The following is a 20,486-nucleotide window of genomic DNA, read 5'->3' as shown; positions in this document are numbered from 1 at the left end:
GTCTGCTCAGCTCCCAGTCTGGGAGGGAGAGGATTATCTGAACCCTCGTCTCCGTTTGCCGCCTCGTGTTTCCTGCAGACCGGAACTGGCATGCAGAGCTGAGCACTGCAGCCCATCGGGACTGAAACCCCCAACATGAGACGCTCTGCTAAGGCAGCAGAGTCAGATGTCATATTTCATCATGCATGCCTGTGTGCGGCTCTCGGCGGTTGCTGCTCTGCTGCTAACATGACTGGAAGCAGAGCGCGGATCTGTTTTACAGCCAGAGACGGACGGCAGGAGCTCCAGATCGCTGCGGCGGAGTGAGTCAGCCAGCAGATGCTTAGAGTACGCTTTTCCTTAAGTCATCCAAAAACTTTCTGCTTTAGAAAATTGTAGATTTAAAAGTTTCAAGTAAATCAAGATGCTAATTAATGGAATAAATAAAAAAGAAAAATAATAGAACTTGGCAAAAGGTTTGACCACCACTGATGAAAATATGTTTTGTTTTATTTTCTTCAGTCATCAATTTGGAAGAGATAAAAATATGTGACAGACAGTAGTGCTAGCGTTAGCTGCTGCTAATTTATTTAAGAATTAAGTTTGAGCTTTGACTTTATTGAATGTAGTATAATAAAAAAAAAGTAATATACAAACAAAAACATTTACTTAAAAGCAAACAAAACAAAACTGTAGTAAAGTTTATTCACACCTTCAAAGCATTAACAATTCAAAATATTTTGAGTTTAGCGGTTTGGCGCTAGCGTCTGCTAATTTTTCATGCGTTTAGCATTAAAGCAACCATTTTTTGTGGTGGTTGAGCGTTATAACAGCTAAGTTAAGTGAATTAATGGTTATTGGCAATAACTACTTCAGATTTTAGTGCAAATATGTATCTATGATCTGACACCAAGGACATTCCTATAATTTAGTGCAAAAATTTATTTTCAACCACAACCATGGTGGCCATCTTTGAATAAATAATAAAATTAGTAAATATAAACTGCATGGGTCAAATTATGTACAATTTCACACCACAAGTATTGGAGTTGCAGTAAATATTGGCAGTTTGGGGGCAAAAATACATTTTACTTTTTGTTTTTCAGCGACCAACAGTTTTAAAGATTGGTGAAATGTTTTTTTGCTGGACTTTCATGCATCCCTCTCCAGTCCAGAGGGACTCATGAGAAGCGAAGGTTGTTGAAGCAATGACTTCATCTGTCAGTTTCCCTTCTGCTACAAAACCAGCAACAGACATGCTTAAACATGCAACTCTGAAGAAGATGCTTCTCTTTCTTGCAGCAGCTCATCAGTCTCTTTCAAGGTCTGTTCAACGTTGCACACAGCAGTGCTACTGACTTCCCCAAAGGACAAAACGGATTAAAACGTTATTTAAAACTGTAACACCAGTTGCTAACATTTCCACCATGCAGTTAAATTACGTAAAGACTCAGAACGGAGGCGGTACATTGAGGTCAGAGGGGTGAGCGAGGCCAACATGGTGGGCTTCAGAGAGCCTTTTGTTGAAGGCGCAGGCGGCGGAGATGGACATTGTGGCGTTGCTTTGTTAAAAGGCTCTTTGGATGATAAGTGGTCTTGTACCAGCCTTCCAGCGCTCGCGTTTAACACAGCGCCCTTCTCCCACCCACGGGCGCCAGCCAGCAAGCTGGGACACAATGGACCAGTTTGACCACAACACAACTGTTTCTGCAGATAAACGGCAACGTAAATGAGCAAACGTTGAGGTCAGTTATCAGAGTAAATGTATTACATCATAATTTCTCAATTCTTAAGGTGGTAAAGGTAATAAATCTTCCGGAAAGGTGATTCATTACCTTTCCGGAAGGTTATAAAGGCAACACTGTTTGTGTTGTGTCAACACAACTGTTTCTGCACATAAACGGCGACATACATGAGCAAACGTTGAGGTCAGTTATTAAAATAAATGTATTACATCATAATTTCTCAATTTTTTTAAGGCGGTAAAGGTGATAAATCTTCCGGAAAGGCGACACTGTGTGGACTTTCACAGTCACCCAACACTAATGGCTCCTTCCTTTCAGAGCAGCAACATTTAAACAGCCTCTCTTCACACTAACTGGCCTTTAGCTGGACTAAATGATTGTCTCTGTCCTGCAGAAAATTAACGGCAAGAGAAGAAGAAGACAGTAGGAGGGATGTAGGTGAGGCTGGAGGGTTTTTGTGCTGCAGTTTGATGCCCATTTGATACTGACTGGTTCTTTTGTTTCTGCATCTCTGAGTTACCAGAATTGGGTGAAGATTTTCTCTAAAACTCAGCAGTTTTCAGTGTAAGAGTAAAAAAGAAAACCCGTCAGCTGTATTGTTTGTCTTCTCTTGCTACATTTACTGGGTTTCTACAGTTTGTGGATGGAAGGAAAAGTGAAGAAATAAATGAAGTTACGGAGGAAAGGACTTATGGATGAAAAATAATTGGTGGGTTAATTAAAAACAAACAGATGGACAAATTAGAGGACATAGAAATGGATGGATGAATGAATGGACAAATGGATGGAAAGATGGACCAAGATGGTTGGATGCAGCTTTAGGACAAAGACGACAGTGAAAGTCTGTAAATCTGTTTTGGTTTCCAGAACGTTCCGCTCTGCGCAGGAATCCTGATTTCTCCTCCTCTGTCCTCCTCTCCTTTAACATCCAGAAACAAAACAAAACAAAAGAAACGGGCCTCTGTCTGCAGCCTTCACTGCTGACTTCGCCGGATGCCACCAGCGGCTCCGGCAGGAGAAAATGTACAGTAACCATGAAGAGCCTGCAGGCCAAAGTGTGTCAGAAGGAAGCAATTAGCAGCAGTTCCCTTAGTGCTGACCTCCATTTTGCTGCCATGCACGGTCTAAATTAGTCAAATAATAGGACGTGAGCAGGATGGACGACAAAAGAAGAGCCAAAGGAAGGAAGTGCTTTTGGAGAGATATGGTAATCAGAACCGATCTGAACAAAAATTCATGGATTTAAATCCTAAACCTCGGTTGTGAAATGTTATTTATTGTTAGGCGGTGCCCACCTTTCTGTTTCTACTCTGAATGTTTGAGCCTCTTAAAAGCTTAAGGGACTGATCACGGATTACAGGCAGGATCCTATCAGACACTAATGGGAATGAAAAGGGTTCCTGTGTCCGTCTGCAGGCGACAACTGGAGAGAAACAATTAAAATACTTTACTGATCCTAGAGGGAAATTAAACAACTCCTTACTGCCATGCAAACACAAGTAGACCTTAAACGATTAATCGGATTAATCAATTATTGAAGTGATTAATCAATAAAGTTACAGACTCCTAAAATGGCATTTGCTGAAAGAATAACAATCAGACCGGTACTTAATCTACCATGGACAAAAATATATGAACATTTTGAATTCAAGATACAAAAAAATAAAACCTCTGTAAATATGAAATATGTTCTACAAAAAACTCCTAATGTGGCTTTTTTTTTTTTTTTAGCTTCCCTGGTTCAAATTCTGCAACAAAAATAAATAAATAAATCTACTATTAAACACCTTTTTGGTATCCAATTATTACAAAAATGAATCAGATCAGAGCTTCTACCTGAAAGATTTTCACATGTTGATGTCAATCGTTCACTGACGGAACGACATGTTGTTGCATTTCAGGCCATAAATTTGTATTTTCTTATTTAAAAAGGGAATTTAATGGTTTATTTCCAATATTGTATAAAAATGCCAAAGGTTCTAAATAAAAATTCAGCAGAACGTGGCCATTTTTTAATCAGATCGTCACCTTAAATACTTAAGAAATGCTTTAAAAATATCCTCACTGATTTAAAACCAAGAAGCTTTTATTACTTGCTGACGGCTTTTTGAATCTTTTTATTCAACCATCCGCAGCAGCTCAGTGATAAAACCGTTTAATCTGACCAACATCATGCTCTGCTGTAGAGCAGCAGCAGCTCTTGTGTGGGAACCATTGGGATGTAAAATGACTCCAGACATTTAACAGCGAATGTTTTAAACTTGTAATCATCCACCAGCTGTAAACAGAAAGTCCTCTTTTTGAAGCAGAATTGTGCAAGACTAGAAAAAAAGTGTTTAAAGAACTTCAGTCAGCTGATATTTAAACTTAAAGCATTAAGATAAAATAAAATGAATGAAGGGATGAAATAAAAGAACATTTAAATAATAAGTTCAAATTTTTTATCATTGCTAAACATTTTATTGCATATAATTTTAGTGATTTGGAATAATTTCGGACTTGAAATGATGCAAAACGTCTTTCTTTAATCAGCTTTTAGCTCTGGAAGTCGATTAAACAGCAGAATATTTATTTATTTTTAAACTTACTTAATAACATCATCAGGAAAGAAAAACATATTTTGTAAGTTCCCTTAAACAGTTTATTTTGCCTAACACAAAAATAAATCTCAACAGATTAACAGATTATGAACACTAAAGCTGAATGGTGACGAATTAAACGGAAACTTCAACACTAACTGCCTCAATCTTTAATTAATCTTGCAGCAAACATAAAAAATAAACTTGTTTAACTCAGACTTACATTTGGTGTGCTGGTACCAAATGTTTCTGTTGGCGAAATGTAAAAAAATAGAAAAACATGTAATTTCGATTAATTGGTCACAATTAGCTAAGCAATGACTAATTATGGCGTGAGTGAAATTAATGGTAATTATGACCATTTCCCTAAATTAAACTGCTCTCTTGGGCTTTCAGAGACAGACAAATAAAATATTGGAAATGTTATAGAAATATCTCCGATCCGTTCTAAAATCATCCATCATTATTAAATTAAAGGAGATGAACTGGAGCGATGAGCCACTGCTCTGCGGCATCCATTAGCAATAAATCTTCTTCTTAAGCTGCAACAACCACAACGTTTCACTGAGACACGACTGATGCTGCACCACCAACCAAATAAATATTTAAACTGTCGTCATTCATCTGACATCACAAGCTGCAGTGCATTGACAGAATGGATTTGTTGGTTCCGATTCAGAGATCAAACACCATTAAAGCCCATCTGAGGCAGATTTTTACCAAACATCTTTATGAGCCATAATAACAATTTCTCTTTTTAGAAAAACAGGATGTGTAGGTTTTTGTTTGTGGGATGGAAAATGATATAAAACAGAAAAAAAGAACAAATTCAAACCTAATAAGATAAAACAAGTTACTGCTGTATTACTTTTAATGTCATTTTCTGCAAACATTCAATACAAATACTCCATTGAATTTAAACTTATGTTATCTTTTTTTAAAGGATAGATCTTAAACATGTTCATCCTCCTCAGGTCAGAATGTTTCTGTCACTTTAAATCCAATCCACGCCCCCACAGCTCAACGTTTACAATAGTAAGTGAAAATAGCTGCAGTTGTACAACTGTACATCTGTGAAAAGCTTCAGTAGAGCCTCCTGCACAACCAACAAGAATGGAGCAAGTGGTTTCTGAATGGTATGTCAACAACAAAACACTTGTCTTTTCCAGCAGCCATTGTACAGCACATACAGCAGTTGAAAACCAGCTGACCGAACGTGCTGGAACTCCACTTGGGTTGCTAGGTAACCGGCTGGACTTGGCTGGGGTTGCTAGGTAACGGTGGAATGTGACTTATCGGGAGAAACCAAAAATTAACAAATTCCCCAAAAACAGCCTTTATTAAGCACTTTGTTATTTAGAGGCAGTTGAGACCCGAATAGAAGATCCTTCTCCCCCTTCACAGTCCTGATCCGACAGGAAAAAAAACCCTCAACACTGCAAACGTCTCGTCGCCTTTCATCCTCAGGTGACGGTGATAACGCCGCCACGCTGATGAACGACAGGGTTTATCTTCAAGATCCAAACAAGAGTGAACAAAGGAAGGCGAGATGCGACTCCGGGGGGCGAGGCGAATGCTTCCAGTGTGACGACAGCTGGCGCTAACAACTGGAATTTCCACAAGCCGAGACATAAACCAGCCTGCTGGGACCAGTTACAATCAGGGCGTCGAGAACATTTACTATGATGGAGAGATTAGTGGGAGGAGGAAAAAATGAAAGCAGCAGAGCAACACGGCGTTTCCCTTCGTTGACGCCATATGATGTATACACTACAGATATTGATCAGAATTAGACAAAATTCAATTAAATTAGCTTCAAATATACAAATTAAAACTTAAAATTTGAAATGTTTGCATTAAAAAACGTCTATAAATGTTTAAATGATACAAAAGTTCATAAAATACGTCAATAAAATGGAAAATTGCATCGTTAAGACAACATTAGTGCTGTGCAAATTAACCAGAATTTCAGCTATTTCACAAATTAAAATAAAAAAAAATAAATACTGAAATCATTTTGATTTTCTACATTAAACAGACACAATGATTGGATGCTAAATTGTCTGTCTTAGACAATAATATAGTCGTTTTGAGACCATTGTGATGGAAAAATTACAGTAATATCACATCTGCTAGTCATGTTATATGAAATGTTTATGAACTCTCACCAAAAGAACTATTTGGGTTTCATGTAGAAGGTTGGAATTTGTTTCTCCAGCTGCATCAGATCCAGACTGTCTCTCCCTTTGTTGTTAATTCTTTATCTTTGGTATAAAACTCATGTGTTGTCGCTGCCTGACAGAGCTTTTCATCCAGACCTGCTTCATTATTGATTGTCTATCAGCTCTCTGTATTGTGCACAATTTAAGAATAAACCTGATTGAGTGATTTTACCTGAACAGTGCTTGGAAATAGTATCTTTTTCAAGAAACATATTGACAAGTTTGCCATTTTTTATTTTTATTTTTTCCCACCAGGGCGTCTTTTTGTGGGCTCTAGTGCCCCTTATTCAACAGTAGGCTGAGTACATAAGTACATAAGTATCCTCTGGACTTTCTAATTATGTTCCAACTTTGTAAAAGTAATAAGTACTCCACAGTTTCAAGGTAATAATAAGAACTAAATGTTTCTGAGTTTGCTTTAGTTCCTTTTCTGGGCTGCATCAATACGAATCTCTCTCCATAACAACCCAAAAAGTAACCTAAAAGAATAACATTGGTCCAAATAGTGAGTCTCTGGATTCTATGTTTGCTCTAATTCCTTTTCTGGATTAAATAGTGAGTACACACAGTTTCTAACAAGTAATGAATAAACTAGACAAAGAGACAGACAAGGGCAAGAACCGACACATCAAGGGACAAAAGCACAATAGCAACATTGAAGACATGGCCAGCACAGGCAGTGATGTCAGGGAAATGTATCTATAAACAAGGAAAAGCGTCTGCGGTTTGACCATGAATTTTGTACAGCCTGCTCTGCCATGCAGATAGAAATGGTATCACCTCCAAGCATGTCTTTGAGGCCCCCCATTCGATTCCATGGTTGTCATTAGGAAGGAGGGAGGAGATAGGAAGGAGTGGCTTCTTCATATAAACTCCAGGAGATTTGAAATAACCAGCCAGTTCAGCCAAGGCTGCCAGACTCAGAGGGTTAGATCTGATGTTTAAAGCTTGTTTAGCAATTGGTTACTGTTCCTTTAAGCTTCATAATGCCATACAAATAAACTTGACTTATCAAAAGTGAACTATTCATCAATATAATCAGTAATAATGCTCATTATCCACTGGTAGAGCGCATTAACCAGCATAGTGATCCAAAGAAAAAGGAAAATATTCTTCTACTTTTTGCAGAATCCTCCTCTGTAGGCCACATTCCAGAAGATCCTTGTTCCTACCAAAAACATTCCCCTTCCCACCTCTTTGGGCCGACCGGTTCTTACAGCCCAACGTTTTCTACCGGATCAAACTGACCTGGCTGCTGCGGAAAAAACAAAACAAAACAAGAAAACCAAACAAAAACAACCGTCTAAATGTCAAATTCGGCGCAGACACAATGAGATTCGTATCGGTTTGTCCTTTTCCTGCCGGGGGCAGCGACCCCTGATTGCATCGTTTCAAAATGCGCCGCGGGACGGATCTCTGTGTTGTTACCTAGCAACAGGTTGTAAGGAAGACACTGGCCTGGCTAGAAGGATGAGAGGCCACTTGAGAGACAATACCACAGTCCTCCCTCATGAATTATCCCGTTCGGAAAAGAATAATACTGACCCGAGGACTCGCTTGAATACCAATTAGTACCTGAAGCTCCTTCATGGAAATTTAATGATATCAGTTCTTCTGAATGCAGAGCGAGTCTGAGGGAGCCTGGATTTTTACACAAAAGACTGGTGAGATGTAGAAATAAAGCAGAAATAAACTTAAAAGACAAAAATAAACTGACTTTAGAGCTCTAAAAGTCTTCCAAGCAACGAGAGTACTAACTTTTTTTACTCCAGAATAAAATGATAAACCAGTAGTTAAGATACTTTAGGTCACTGGTTCAACTTTGGGGTCTTCTGATCCTCTAAACATCTTAAAAACTGGCTCTTAGAAAATGTCAACATTAATCATAAGTTGTGCACATTTTAAGGTTTTTTATGCAGTTTTTATGCTTCTTTTCATGATGACCACAAATGAACTCACCAAAAGAACTTGTTTGGGTTTCACACAGGAAGTATAAAACCCCTGTGGTGACTGGTAGAGATTTTCATTAAACTGCTTCACTGCTGATTGTCTTACAAGCTCTCTGCATTATGCACAACACACAAATAAATCGGATTGATTGGTAATAATTTTCCCCAACAGCCTTCTGAGGGGTCTAGAGATAAAAATTAGTCACCTGGCTGTAATCTTATGTATCTACATGTAAATGTTCATTATTGTGCCATTGTTAAACTTATTGGTTATTTGCTATTCTAATAATTCTTTACTCATTCAGTAAAAATACTTCAGCTAAGGGTCTGTGTCAGAAGATGAAAAGTTTGGAAACTATTGTGCTGAACTATTATTTATGCTTCTTGCATTCAAAGTCTTTATTGGAAAAATCATTTTCCAGCTTTTTCTTTCTCAATTTTCCCACATTGACTAAAAAATGCAAAATAATAACCAGCCAAATAAGAATTGGACCTTGCTGATTTAAACTATTCTAACTTTGGAGTAACTCAAGGTTCTGTGTTTGGTCTCCTGCTTTTCAGTTTGTCTCTTAAATGCATTTATAGAGTTCATAACACCTAATTTCTCAGCTGATACAGTTTTAAAACTACATTTAAAAATTCCCAACCATAAAAAAAAATATGTGCAAAGACTAGCAAAGCAAATAATCATCATCTTAAAAATTAATTATTTATGTGATTAACCGGATTTAAAAAATGGCTACATTCTTAAGATTTTTAATTTGACCACTAAAAGATTAGAAATACATTAAAATATGAAAATAAACAATTTAATTCCCTTGTAAGAAATAAGAAAATAAACATTTTATTGCTTAAAATGCAATAAAACAGCAATTTAGTTTGTTACTGATCATTCCACAAGTATCCAATAGAATATTACAAGTTTTTAAATTTTTTTAAATAGAATTTAATTCTGATAGAACATTTTTACAGACAAAAGTTGAATTTTTTTTTTTATCTTAAAACCAAAATGTGTACATTTTGGTTCAGTTAAGCTTAAGTATGTATCTTTTGGTGCGTCTCTATACTCCAGTTAACGATTAATCGTCTGCTAAATTAGTTGCTGATCATTTTTATAATCGGATTAATCGTTTCAGTCCTCATCAGAATTGTTCTCTTTCTTCATACGAGTGTTCAGGCTTTGTGTTCATCATGAAAAGAAGCAGAAAAGCCACGTTTTTAGCTAAATTAAGAGCAAATTCTGAAAGCGCCGCCCTGGTGCTGGCGCAGCGGTGAGCAGAGTAATGAATGCAGCAGCCGGAGGAGCGAGGTCTAATCCCAATGAGAGTAGTAAAAACAGATGCTATCAGAGGGAGACAAAGAGGATTAAAGAGAACGTGTCGTTTTCTTAGGTGCGCTGACAGTTTGAGGCCAGCAGCGGTCGGAGCGTGCAGCAGCTGTTTGTGAGCACATCAATACACACACACCATCAATCCTTCGCTCCTCATTACGTCCAGCGGAGTTTGGAGGTTTTTGCTGAGTCATGCTTTGCTGCCCAGCCTGATGCAGCTGATGGCAGCTGTTTGGAGCTGCATCTTCCTTCCTCTGCTGCCATCTTTACTCGTTTCAAACGCTCTTCTTCTACTGCTGCTTCTGTCGTTTCAATCAGTCTGGGTTTGGATTGTTAGTCGTCGTGATCTATTTCTGCTCAAGCTCAAATATGAACTTTTGGACTCTTCTGGGCTCATTGAGCTTTATTCACCGTGTCTACCAAAAGCTGCTGCAGGAATATGTAGGCAAATTTCTGTTGCTATGCAAACGTTCAGATGCTCTGCCTTTGATCAGCCGATTGAGAGCAAATTTGAATAAGGATCGTCTAAGTCTGATAGGTGGGTTGAAGGTTTAAAGAGCAAAACCTTAAATAGCCTTTAAACTGTTTTTTGTTTATTTTGGTTAAGGTAATTGAAGGTAATTGAAGGAGAACATATACAAGAAAAAAAAATCTGAAATTTTGATATTTCAGAAATTTTCTAGAAAAAAAACTTTGAAACTTCTGAGTTTCAAATATTGAAAATAAAAAATTTTTTTCTAGAAAATCTCAGATTGTTTTCAAAAGCAGATACGTTTTTTTGGCAAACATTTACAGCCTTAATACGCCTGTGATGTTTTTAAACACAGATAAGTGACTTTAAAATGTTTTTTAGTGTATGGGTAGGCGATGCGGACTTGTCCCGATATTTTGTGGTATTATTGTGATAACAATAAAGATGATGATTTAAAACCCTCAAAAATTTTATTCATGTCATTAAACTGCACATAGTAAATGCATTTAACCATATTTTTGAATTCACTGATAATTTATTTAGGCTCTCAAGGAACATTTCTGATCACATTAGGTTTTCTTATTTACAAATTATTATAACAGCAAATCAAAATTGTTGTCATAATAAGAAATTTTTTTATGATAACCCTACATAAGTGAGCGTTTCTACTTTCCCAAAACATCCTAGGAAGGTGAGGCAGTTTCCTGAATGTAAATCAGTTGAGCGTGAAAACATCTGCCTGCTCATCTCACTTTCCCACCAGAATTATGAAGTGACTAGAAACTTTGCTTTTGGCGAAAAAACGATCCAAAACCTATGAAGACACAAAAGCAGGATATGCTAGCATAACGACTGCTAGCAGAGTCAACAGCCAGATCTTCGTACTGAATTCTTCAAACGTTTCTCCTGCATGTCTGACAGCAATAATTAGTGGCAGCAGCGACTATTTTCTTTGTGTCTGAGCCAAATAAATGACAGTAATTTAGCATCTTGTGTGTGTAGCACTGGTCTAAAGCCAAAGAAAATATTGAGAGAAAATGCAATGCAGGAGGATTTATGGAAAGTAACTGGTGTGGCATCGTCATTATTCTTGGAATAACAGTAACAGTTTGTTACTGTAGTGCAGTGAGTGAGATATTTACCTATTTCCATTTATTATTGCTATATTTTACACAATCTAATTTTCCCACTAGCATAAGACAATCCCTGTTGAGCAGTTTTTGAGAGGAATGGGACAATTGGAGCTCTTGTGCATTAGAGTAAGAATCCTGAGCAGAAGTTGCAAAGCTTCCTGAAAGCTGCCAAACTTTTTACTTTTTTTTTTCCAAGTCCAGTTTTTGCTTTTACTTTTCAGGATAAGGTACCGGTTTGTTAGGTCACCAAGCTAATGCTCTAAACATTCCTCTTTTCCTCCTATTTGGCTGAAAAATTATGATCCCCTTAAAGATCTTTAGCAAATCAAAACTGCAGCTTACCAGAAAAGCATAAGAGAAAACTAAACATAGTTTCTTGTTCTATGATTTTAGTTGTTTAGGAAACACAAAATAATTTAATAATCAAAAACCAGCCTCTGTAAAACTTAATGTCAAAAACAAACTGAGAAGCTCAAACTAAGACTCCCAGACATCAGTTTGATATTAAAGTTTAGGAGGATCCAGCTGTGGCCGGTTAGCAGCGACGGGGAAAAGAGACGTCAGCACTGACCCAAACGCTGCTGCATCTCATGACTCGGTTACCTTGCACTTCATCATGTCGCTGACCCGCTGCTTCATGGACTGGCCAGCTTTGGGTCTGACCAGGATGTAGAGGGCTTTGACGTCAGGACAGCTCCGCAGCAGCTTCTCCACCAGCACCTTCCCCATGAAGCCGGTGGCTCCCGTGATCAGAACGCTCTTCCCGGCGTAGTACTCCGGTATGGACGCCATCCCGTCGTTTACCAGTCTGATCTGAGATTCTGACGTCTGCGGCTCGTCTTCCAGTCTGTCGAGGTCTCGGCCTTCTGAAAACTCCTGCAGAGGCAAAACGACGACAGAGTTGAATTTGAATGTTCCTTTAAACATTTTGAGAACGGGTGTTCAAAGTGGGGGTCGGGGGCAATTTGAGGACCCCAGACTGATTGTGAGCGGCCCCCCGACCACAATTCAGGAATAAATCGGAAGAAAACGACAATTTTTATATTAAGATCTACTTTAAAAAATATTTGATGCTGTTTCCTTCTGTTGTCATGGTAACTAGGACCAGATCTACTCATTAAGCAAGCATCAAGCATCAAGGCCGATAAGCAATAAATCAATTAATTGCATGATAAATTAAAATGAAATCAATAATTAATTTTTATAATTTAGTGCTCTTTTTATTTTTACAAAAAACTGGAGGATAAAAAGTTTTCAGTTTGGTTTTCAGGCTGTGCTCCTGACTTTGTGAATAGATGCTGCAGTGGGTGTAAAAAAGGAAAAAAGTTTACACACCCTTGTCTAAACGCCAAGAGACCGTGACGAATCATTTCAAAACAAAGGTTTAGTTGTCCTTCCACTAAACCTTTTTTGGAAGGACAATTTTGTTTACATAAGTGATCTTACTTGTTTCTGTCGTCTAGTTTGTTTATTTGGGGTATTTAAAATGTCTTCCGTTTGCATTATTATTATGCAATTATCATTATATTGCTTGAAAATTGTCTCAGAACAACAATATTATTGTTTATGGCAATAATGTCTGAGACAATTAATTGTCCATCAAAATTTGTAATCGTGACCGGCTTCTTTAAAGTACACATTGGTGCTAAAATCCACTTTTAATTGATGTATTAAGGTTTAGAACTCAGAAACTATAATTAAACAAAACTTCCTTTCTTTTTTGTACATAAAAAAAAATCCTTATTCTAACAATCATCTGAACATTTTGTTACAAGCAACAGTTTCCAGGAACAGGTCAGCAGGCGTCACCAAACCCGTCAGAAGGTCTCGGCTCCTGCAGCAGAGTTTATCACAACAGTGTTGACTCAGTTATTCTTGCTTCATTTAGTTTACATAGCTGCAGCTCTATTAGCAGGAAGGCCAGTTTTAGTCATAACAATCTTAACTGAGATCCAAACGGACGTCTGACTCACAGAAACTACCAACACAATCACAGAGCGACCCGGACTTCGCTCACTGTGAATAAAAACAGACCTGGATCGTTTCTGTTTCAGCAGAAAACCGAATTAAAAACCTTTATTTACGACAAATTCATGAACTGATTCATGAACTGATTCAGACTCCAAAATGTTCACTTTCATGGTCTAGTTGCACATTCACAGCTGCCCAGACAAACTGGAAAACAAAACAATGATGTGTGAATGCATCCTAAATATCACCAAGTTCACTTCAGAATGACTAAACAAGAGCAAAATGAAGATTTTGGAGTGGCCTAGTCAAAGAAAATACAAATAAAAAGCTTTTGAATGTCCCTAAACTCTGTAACGTGGCTGAATTTAAAGAAAAGCAAGTCAAAATAAGTAATAACTCAGGTTATCTTTGTCTGATATGAAAATTTAAAAACATGAATAATTAAAAAAATGTTAAAAACAATTTGCTCAAATGGGAAAAGTGTATGATGGTGTATTAGGACCACTGACAATAGAAAAAAAAGTAAATTTCCACCAAAAAAACCTCAGAAATTTGCTAGATTTTGCTTTTATTTCTAAATTTCTAAAGTCAAAACATTTCTAGAAAAAAAGTTCAGAAATTTTCAAAAATAACTTTTGAAACTCTGGATTTGCAACTTTTTATTCTTAAATTTCTGGCAATAATTTAAAAATTCCTAAGACTTTTTTCTATCAATTTTTTTTTTTGCTTTTTAAATTCTTAAATTTGAGTTTTTTTCTAGAATTTTTTTATGTTAATCTCAAAGTTTCCTGGTATGTCTGACTGTCATGACGGCTTTTTATTTTTTTTTTTTTATACTTTATTTTTGGTAAAGTTTTTATACATAGCAAAACAACACATACACACAAAAATCAAATAAAATGAAATAAAAAATAAATTAAAAAAATCACAAGTACAGTGAACAGCAATCTGAACAGAGAGGTCACCAAGGGGGGGTGAAGACAGCAATACATCACAAAAAAATTAACTTAAAACAGAGATTTTAGGTGTACAGATTACAGTGCTTGTAGAGTTCCATGAAGAGTCAAACAGGTGAGAGTTTATTTGCGGACTTACCAAGTCCTTACAGTACCCAGAATAATGAAGTTAACAATAACTCAATTTACTTTCGAATTCCTATACATTAACCATTTCGACCAACATTTTTGGAATTTGTTTTCCTGGAGTCTAATAGAGAAGGTAAGCATTTCCATTTCACGTATTTCTTCAACAATGGCTGACCAGTCACACAACGTCGGTGGGCTCCCACTGAGCCACCTTCTTGTTATTGATTTCTTTCCTGCTATCAGTATTATTTTCAGAAGGTACTTATCTTGAGTGTTGAGTTCATTTGGTAAATTACTTAGGTATATAGTTTTAAATTCACACTCAATTTCGAAACCAAGAATTGCTCTTATCTCTTTGGCTACCTTCAGCCAGAAGGAATGAATCAATGGGCAGCCCCAGAAAATATGAAAGTGGTCAGCCATTACACTGTTACATTGTCTCCAACAATGCCCAGATTCAGATCTGCCAGTCTGAGAAAATGTCCTTTTGGGGGTTATAAAAAACCTAACAATATTCTTCCACGAGAATTCCCTCCAGTGACCTGAGTTAGTGGTGGTTGAGTTTGTTTGGCATATGTTGAGCCACTCATCCTCCGTCAGCGTTATTTTAGCCTCTCTTTCCCATGTATTTTTAATATATAATGTAGATGTTTTTTTATTATTTTCTAAGCGCACATATAGTCTGGACAGCCTCTTCTTATAAGATTTACCTTTATAAGCATCGATAAAGATATTAATGAGGTCCTGATCATTTTTTTCCAACCATTTAATGTTCTTATTAAAGTGATGCCTGAGCTGCAAGTATCTGAAAAAGTCTCGTTTGTCAAGGTCAAATTTTTCCTGCAGTTGTTGGAAACTTTCCAGATCAGTACCAGAAGAAATCATGCAGTATGAAGTCAAGCCTTTTCTGGTTAGTTGATTGAATTTTGAGTCAAGTTGTGCTGGTATAAAGTCCCTATCGTGCTCGATCCATCTTAATATCCTAGTTTTCCTTTCCAAAAGTGGGTTTTGGAACTCTCTAAACCAAATACTGAGAGGGACTTTTGTGGCAACACACAACTCATCTGCATATTTAGTCTTGAGGTGTTTATCCCCCAGCAGGGCCTGCAGGGGGATGTCAATTTGACTTAATTCTAGTTCTTTCCATTTTGCTTCATACCCCTCTTCACACCAGTAAACTGCAAATTGAAGTTGTGCTGCTCTGTAATAATTTTCCAAACATGGGAGTGACATTCCTCCTTTATCTCTTGGTAACTGTAACGTTTTATAGCGTACCCTTGGTTTCTTATTCTGCCATATAAACCTGGAAATGATCCGGTTCCACTCGTTAAACTGCTTGGGGGGAATTTCTATTGGTAAAGATTGAAAAAGGAACAACAGTTGAGGTAAAATTATCATTTTTATGGTTTCTATTCGGTTGTACAAATCGAGCATCAGGGGAGCCCATTTGTCCAGATTATTTTTAACTTTATTAGTCATAGCACCATAATTAGCTTTGTATATTTTGTTTATGTTTCTAGTAATATTTACACCTAAATATTTCATGGTTCTTGTTTTCCAATTAAATTTGAACTGGTTACTTATTTCCTCTCGGGTGAGTAGTTAAAGCACAGGGTCTGAGTTTTTCCAATATTTAATTTATAACCTGAATGAAGTCCAAACTGGTGGAGGCAGGACATGAGGTTGGATAGACTGGCATCTGGATCTGATAAGGTCACCAGGACATCATCAGCATATAGACATAATTTGTATTCTCTTCCCTTAAATATGATTCCCTTAATTTCTGGGTCTTCCCTAATCTTTTGAGCAAGTGGTTCTATAAAAAGTGCAAAGAGGATTGGGCTCAGAGGACATCCTTGCCTGCAGCCTCGTTCCAGAGGAATTGTACCTGAAAGGCCTCCATTTATTTTGATCCGGGCTTCTGGTGAACTATATAGTGATTTTAAACAATTTATAATTGTATTATTAAAACCAAATCGCTGCAGAACCAAATATAAGTAATCCCATCGTACAGAATCAAAGGCTTTTTCAGCATCAAAACTGATTGCTAAAGATTTCAAATTATTTCTGCTCATAAAGTCGAACAGGTGTAACGCTCGCCTCACATTATCCTGAGTACGTCTATTTTTGATAAAACCTGTCTGGTCTGTATCAATCAGTTCGGGAATAATATTTTCTAGTCTACTGACAATTATTGAAGTGAATATTTTGTAATCAATGTTCAAGATCGAAATGAAGGTATGAGCTACACTCACTTTTATCCTTTCCTGGTTTTGGTATAATGGATATTATTGCTTGTTTCCAGGATGGTGGAGTTTCCCCTCCTTTAAGCACATGATTAAAACACTTTAACAGCAGAGGTTTTATAGATCTCCTAAATATTTTATACCATTCAGCTGGTAATCCGTCTCCTCCAGGTGACTTACTTGCTTTCAATTTTGAGATGGCTTTATCAACTTCTTCTGGCGTGATATCTGCTGAAATCCACTTATTTTGCTCAATGCCAATTGAGGGGAGATCCAAGGAGTCTAGAAACTGTTTTACTGAGGAAAGCTCAGTTAATTCAGGTTGACTATATAAGTTCCTGTAGTATATTTCAAATGAATTATGTATTTCGTCCGGGGAGAAACACATCTGGTTGGAAGTAGGGTTTTTAATTTTAAAGATGGATCTGTCTAATTGTTGTTGTTTTAGTCGCCAGGCTAATATTTTTTCGCCGAGGTCCATTTTCGTAATACGTTTGTTTAATATATTTGAGATTAAGTGTCACTTTGTCATTGAGCTTCTGATTTAGGTCGACTTTTAATGCAGCTATTTGCTGTAGTAGAGCAGGGTCTTTGGTTTCAATATGTTTCTGCTCTAAAATGTTTAGTTGTTTAGTCAGGTCACTGAATTGCTCAGATTTTTCTTTCTTCTTCCTTGATGCCCACATTATTATTTTTCCATGCAGTACTGCTTTTGCCGCATCCCATAATATACTTGGAGACAATTCTTCGCTGTTATTGAATTCTACATATTCTGTAAATTCTTTGTTAACGAATTCCTCAAATTTGTTATCATTCAACAGAGCTGTATTAAGTCTCCATATTGTTGTTTTAGGGTGAGTATCTAAATATAGTTTCAAATATACACCAGAGTGATCTGACACATCCCTAGTACCAATAGTACAGTCTAGGACCCTATATCTGTCTGCTCTAAATAGGAAAAAGTAATCAATTCTTGAGTAAACGCCATGAGGGTGGGAGAAAAAGGTGAACTTCTTAGCCAACGGGTGGCATTCCCTCAGACATCCAATAAGCCAATCCTTTTAATCATTTTGTTTATATACAGGGATTCTGAGTTGATTTTCTTTGAAGGGTTTGAGGAATCCAGGGAAGGATGCAGTTGTGCATTCCAGTCCCCTCCACATATCAAAACGCCAGATGTTTCAGTCAATATAAGATCAAATATTTTATCAATAAATGTTTTGTCATGTCCTGGAGGTCTATATCGTTAAGTAAAGTTACTTCATTTGAGTCTAATGTTCCCCTCACCAAAATAAAACGGCCTTCTTTGTCTGTAATTTGTTTGGAAACCTGGAAGTCCACATTATTTGCAATTAATATTGCCACGCCCCTGGTGTTTCCACTTGAGTGGGAGGAATAAAATGTCTTTCTAAACCCCATTTTTTTAAACTTTTCGTGATCTGCTTTTGTTAAATGGGTTTCTTGCCAGAAGATAATTTGTTGTTGTTCTCTCTTCATCTTAGCTATGAGTTTTCCTCTTTTAATTGGATTCTGTAACCCGTGAACATTAATAGTTATAAATTTATATTGCTGTTGGAGCATAAATCATAAAGTGGATAAAACCCTCTAACTTGCACATCCAAGGTGACCTCAACAATGAAACATTTGTAAAAATCATAAACAAAGAACCTGGAACTTGAAGGCATACTAAAGGAACGACTTCCAAAACAAAATGACTCATTACAGAGTCCCGGGTGAAGAGAAAAATCCCCATGAGACTCTGTCCATGGGGGGTCTCTCCAGTGCAAACTGACATCGCTCGGTATGAGTTTAAGCTCAGTGCACAATCAGAGCCCTTGAACCGGCTCCCATAACTACGGTCATGTGTTGTCTATTATTTAATCTGTAACGTATTTCTCTTTAACATTAGCGAAGGTTGGATAAAGAGTTATTATAATTATGTCTGACAGTGTCTCTAGACAAAGATATTCAATTCTTAGTCCGCACGCTGGATTTTTTCAGTGTGATTGCATTATCTTACTGCATGATTTTTAACGAACGGCGCTTAACTTGGAGAAGCGGCATCAACTCCCGATTCATGACGAAATCCGCTGAGTTTTTTCCGTGCCCTCTCTCCGTGTGCATCGGGGTTCCGTCTTTTGGCCTCCGCCATCACCCAGGACAGTCTGTCCATTATCTCCATCGGCGCCGCCGGGGGGGAACCATCGTTGCTATTGCAGTCGGGAGCGAAACCTCTCTTCTGTAGGTCTCTCAAAGGCGTCCGCCGCGTGTTATATGTGACCGGCCACCGCCAAAACACACGAAGCTTCGCTGGTTGCGGGGTTTGGAAGCGGAGACCTTTTTCTTTCAGAAGTTTTCTGATAGGGGCATAAGCTTTCCTCTTCTTTTGGGTCTCTGTCGGATAGTCCTGGTCAAAATAAACCCGCTGCTGGTTGAGGTGTATCTCTCTTTTCTTCCACGCGGCGCGAAGCACCAAATCTCTGGTTCTGAATGCCAGAAAGGAGACCACCACGGAGCGGGGGTTCGCATTCGGCGGTGGTTTGGGACCCAGAGCCCGGTGGCAGCGTTGTATAGCTAGGTCAATATCCTGGAGTGACAGCTCAGCCTTAATGAAACCGACCATAAACTCCAGTAAATTGTCTCCCTCTGTGTCCTCCGGAATCCCATACACACGGATGTTGTTTCTACGTGAGCGTGCTTCTAAATCAGTCAGTTTGGCTTGAATTTTATCTTGATTGCTTATGGTTTGAGACAGCACCTCTTTCACCGCTGCGGTCCACTCCTCCATTTCTGCCACACGTTTTAACGACTCCTCCGTTCTCTCTTGGTTCTCTTTTATGTCCGACACGATTTCATTTAGTCTTCCATTAATCTCCTCTTGAAAACGTCTAAAATCTCTCTTCATGTCAGTCGTCACGAAAGCAGCGAAGCTCTTCTTTCACGTCTGCACGGATAGCTACGATCTCTTTGTGGATAGCTCCGATGCTAGCTTGAAGCCCTTCCATAGCCATGTGCTCGTCACTTACGCCTTCGTCGAATAGTGTTTTAAAAGTTCTCTCGTCCGTTTCTTGTATTTGTTTTGATTTACCGTTACCTTTTGATGGCTTTCCCCTTTTCATCATAAAATATCCGTTTTTAGAGGGTTAATTCAGCTCTGGCAAAGGGGAATTGGACGACCGAGTTGGGAGCTCTGGTTCAACGCGTCCGCTCACCTCAGCGCCATAACCGGAAGTCCATGACGGCTTTTTAAAGTCATTCAGGGAACGAACAAATTCATGGCAACTTTATCACGGCTGGACTTTGTAGGCAGGAACCTTCATGTAAATGTGCAGCGATAACTTTATTATCAACAGTTTAAAATATAATTTGATGGTTACTGGCAGAGAAAGTGGAGCTGAAAACAATCCTCTTTCTGAGTTGTAAAAAAGTTAAAGCTTATCTTTTATCACATGCATCATGTGTGAATTTACATGCAAGAAAGCAGAATTACTGCTCATTTTATTGCTTTTTATGCTCCAACCAAGCAACATGTGGTTGACTTTGTCCCCGTGGCTCCTGAACGGTAACCGACGGCAACTGGAGTCGTCGTCGTCATGAGGCTGGAGTGACGCTTTCCTGTGTGACTCAGATCGACATCCAGCGCTCTGATCAAAGCCTTGTGTCAACATGTGGGTTCGCAGCTCCCAACCGCACGCCCAGTGTTGCTGCTTATTTGTGTGTAACCACGACAACGATGCACCAATGCATCATGACCCCCCCTCAGAGTGTGGATGTC

The 20,486-nt window shown here is 38.1% G+C and overlaps 1 protein-coding gene across 1 annotated transcript in view; it reads right to left on the bottom strand.

Moving 5' to 3' along the window:
* Positions 1 to 20,486, bottom strand: part of si:dkey-97m3.1 (fatty acyl-CoA reductase 1) — a 56,967-nt gene that overhangs the window by 19,896 nt on the left and 16,585 nt on the right. The window contains exon 3 of the mRNA XM_044108695.1: positions 12,013 to 12,285. Coding sequence (XP_043964630.1) covers positions 12,013 to 12,285 — 273 coding nt within the window. The remainder of the gene's footprint in view (positions 1 to 12,012; positions 12,286 to 20,486) is intronic.

This window comes from Gambusia affinis, linkage group LG23 (genome assembly GCF_019740435.1).
Source record: "Gambusia affinis linkage group LG23, SWU_Gaff_1.0, whole genome shotgun sequence".
NCBI classification, from domain to species: domain Eukaryota; kingdom Metazoa; phylum Chordata; class Actinopteri; order Cyprinodontiformes; family Poeciliidae; genus Gambusia; species Gambusia affinis.
This window is presented reverse-complemented; position numbering and strand designations above follow the sequence as displayed.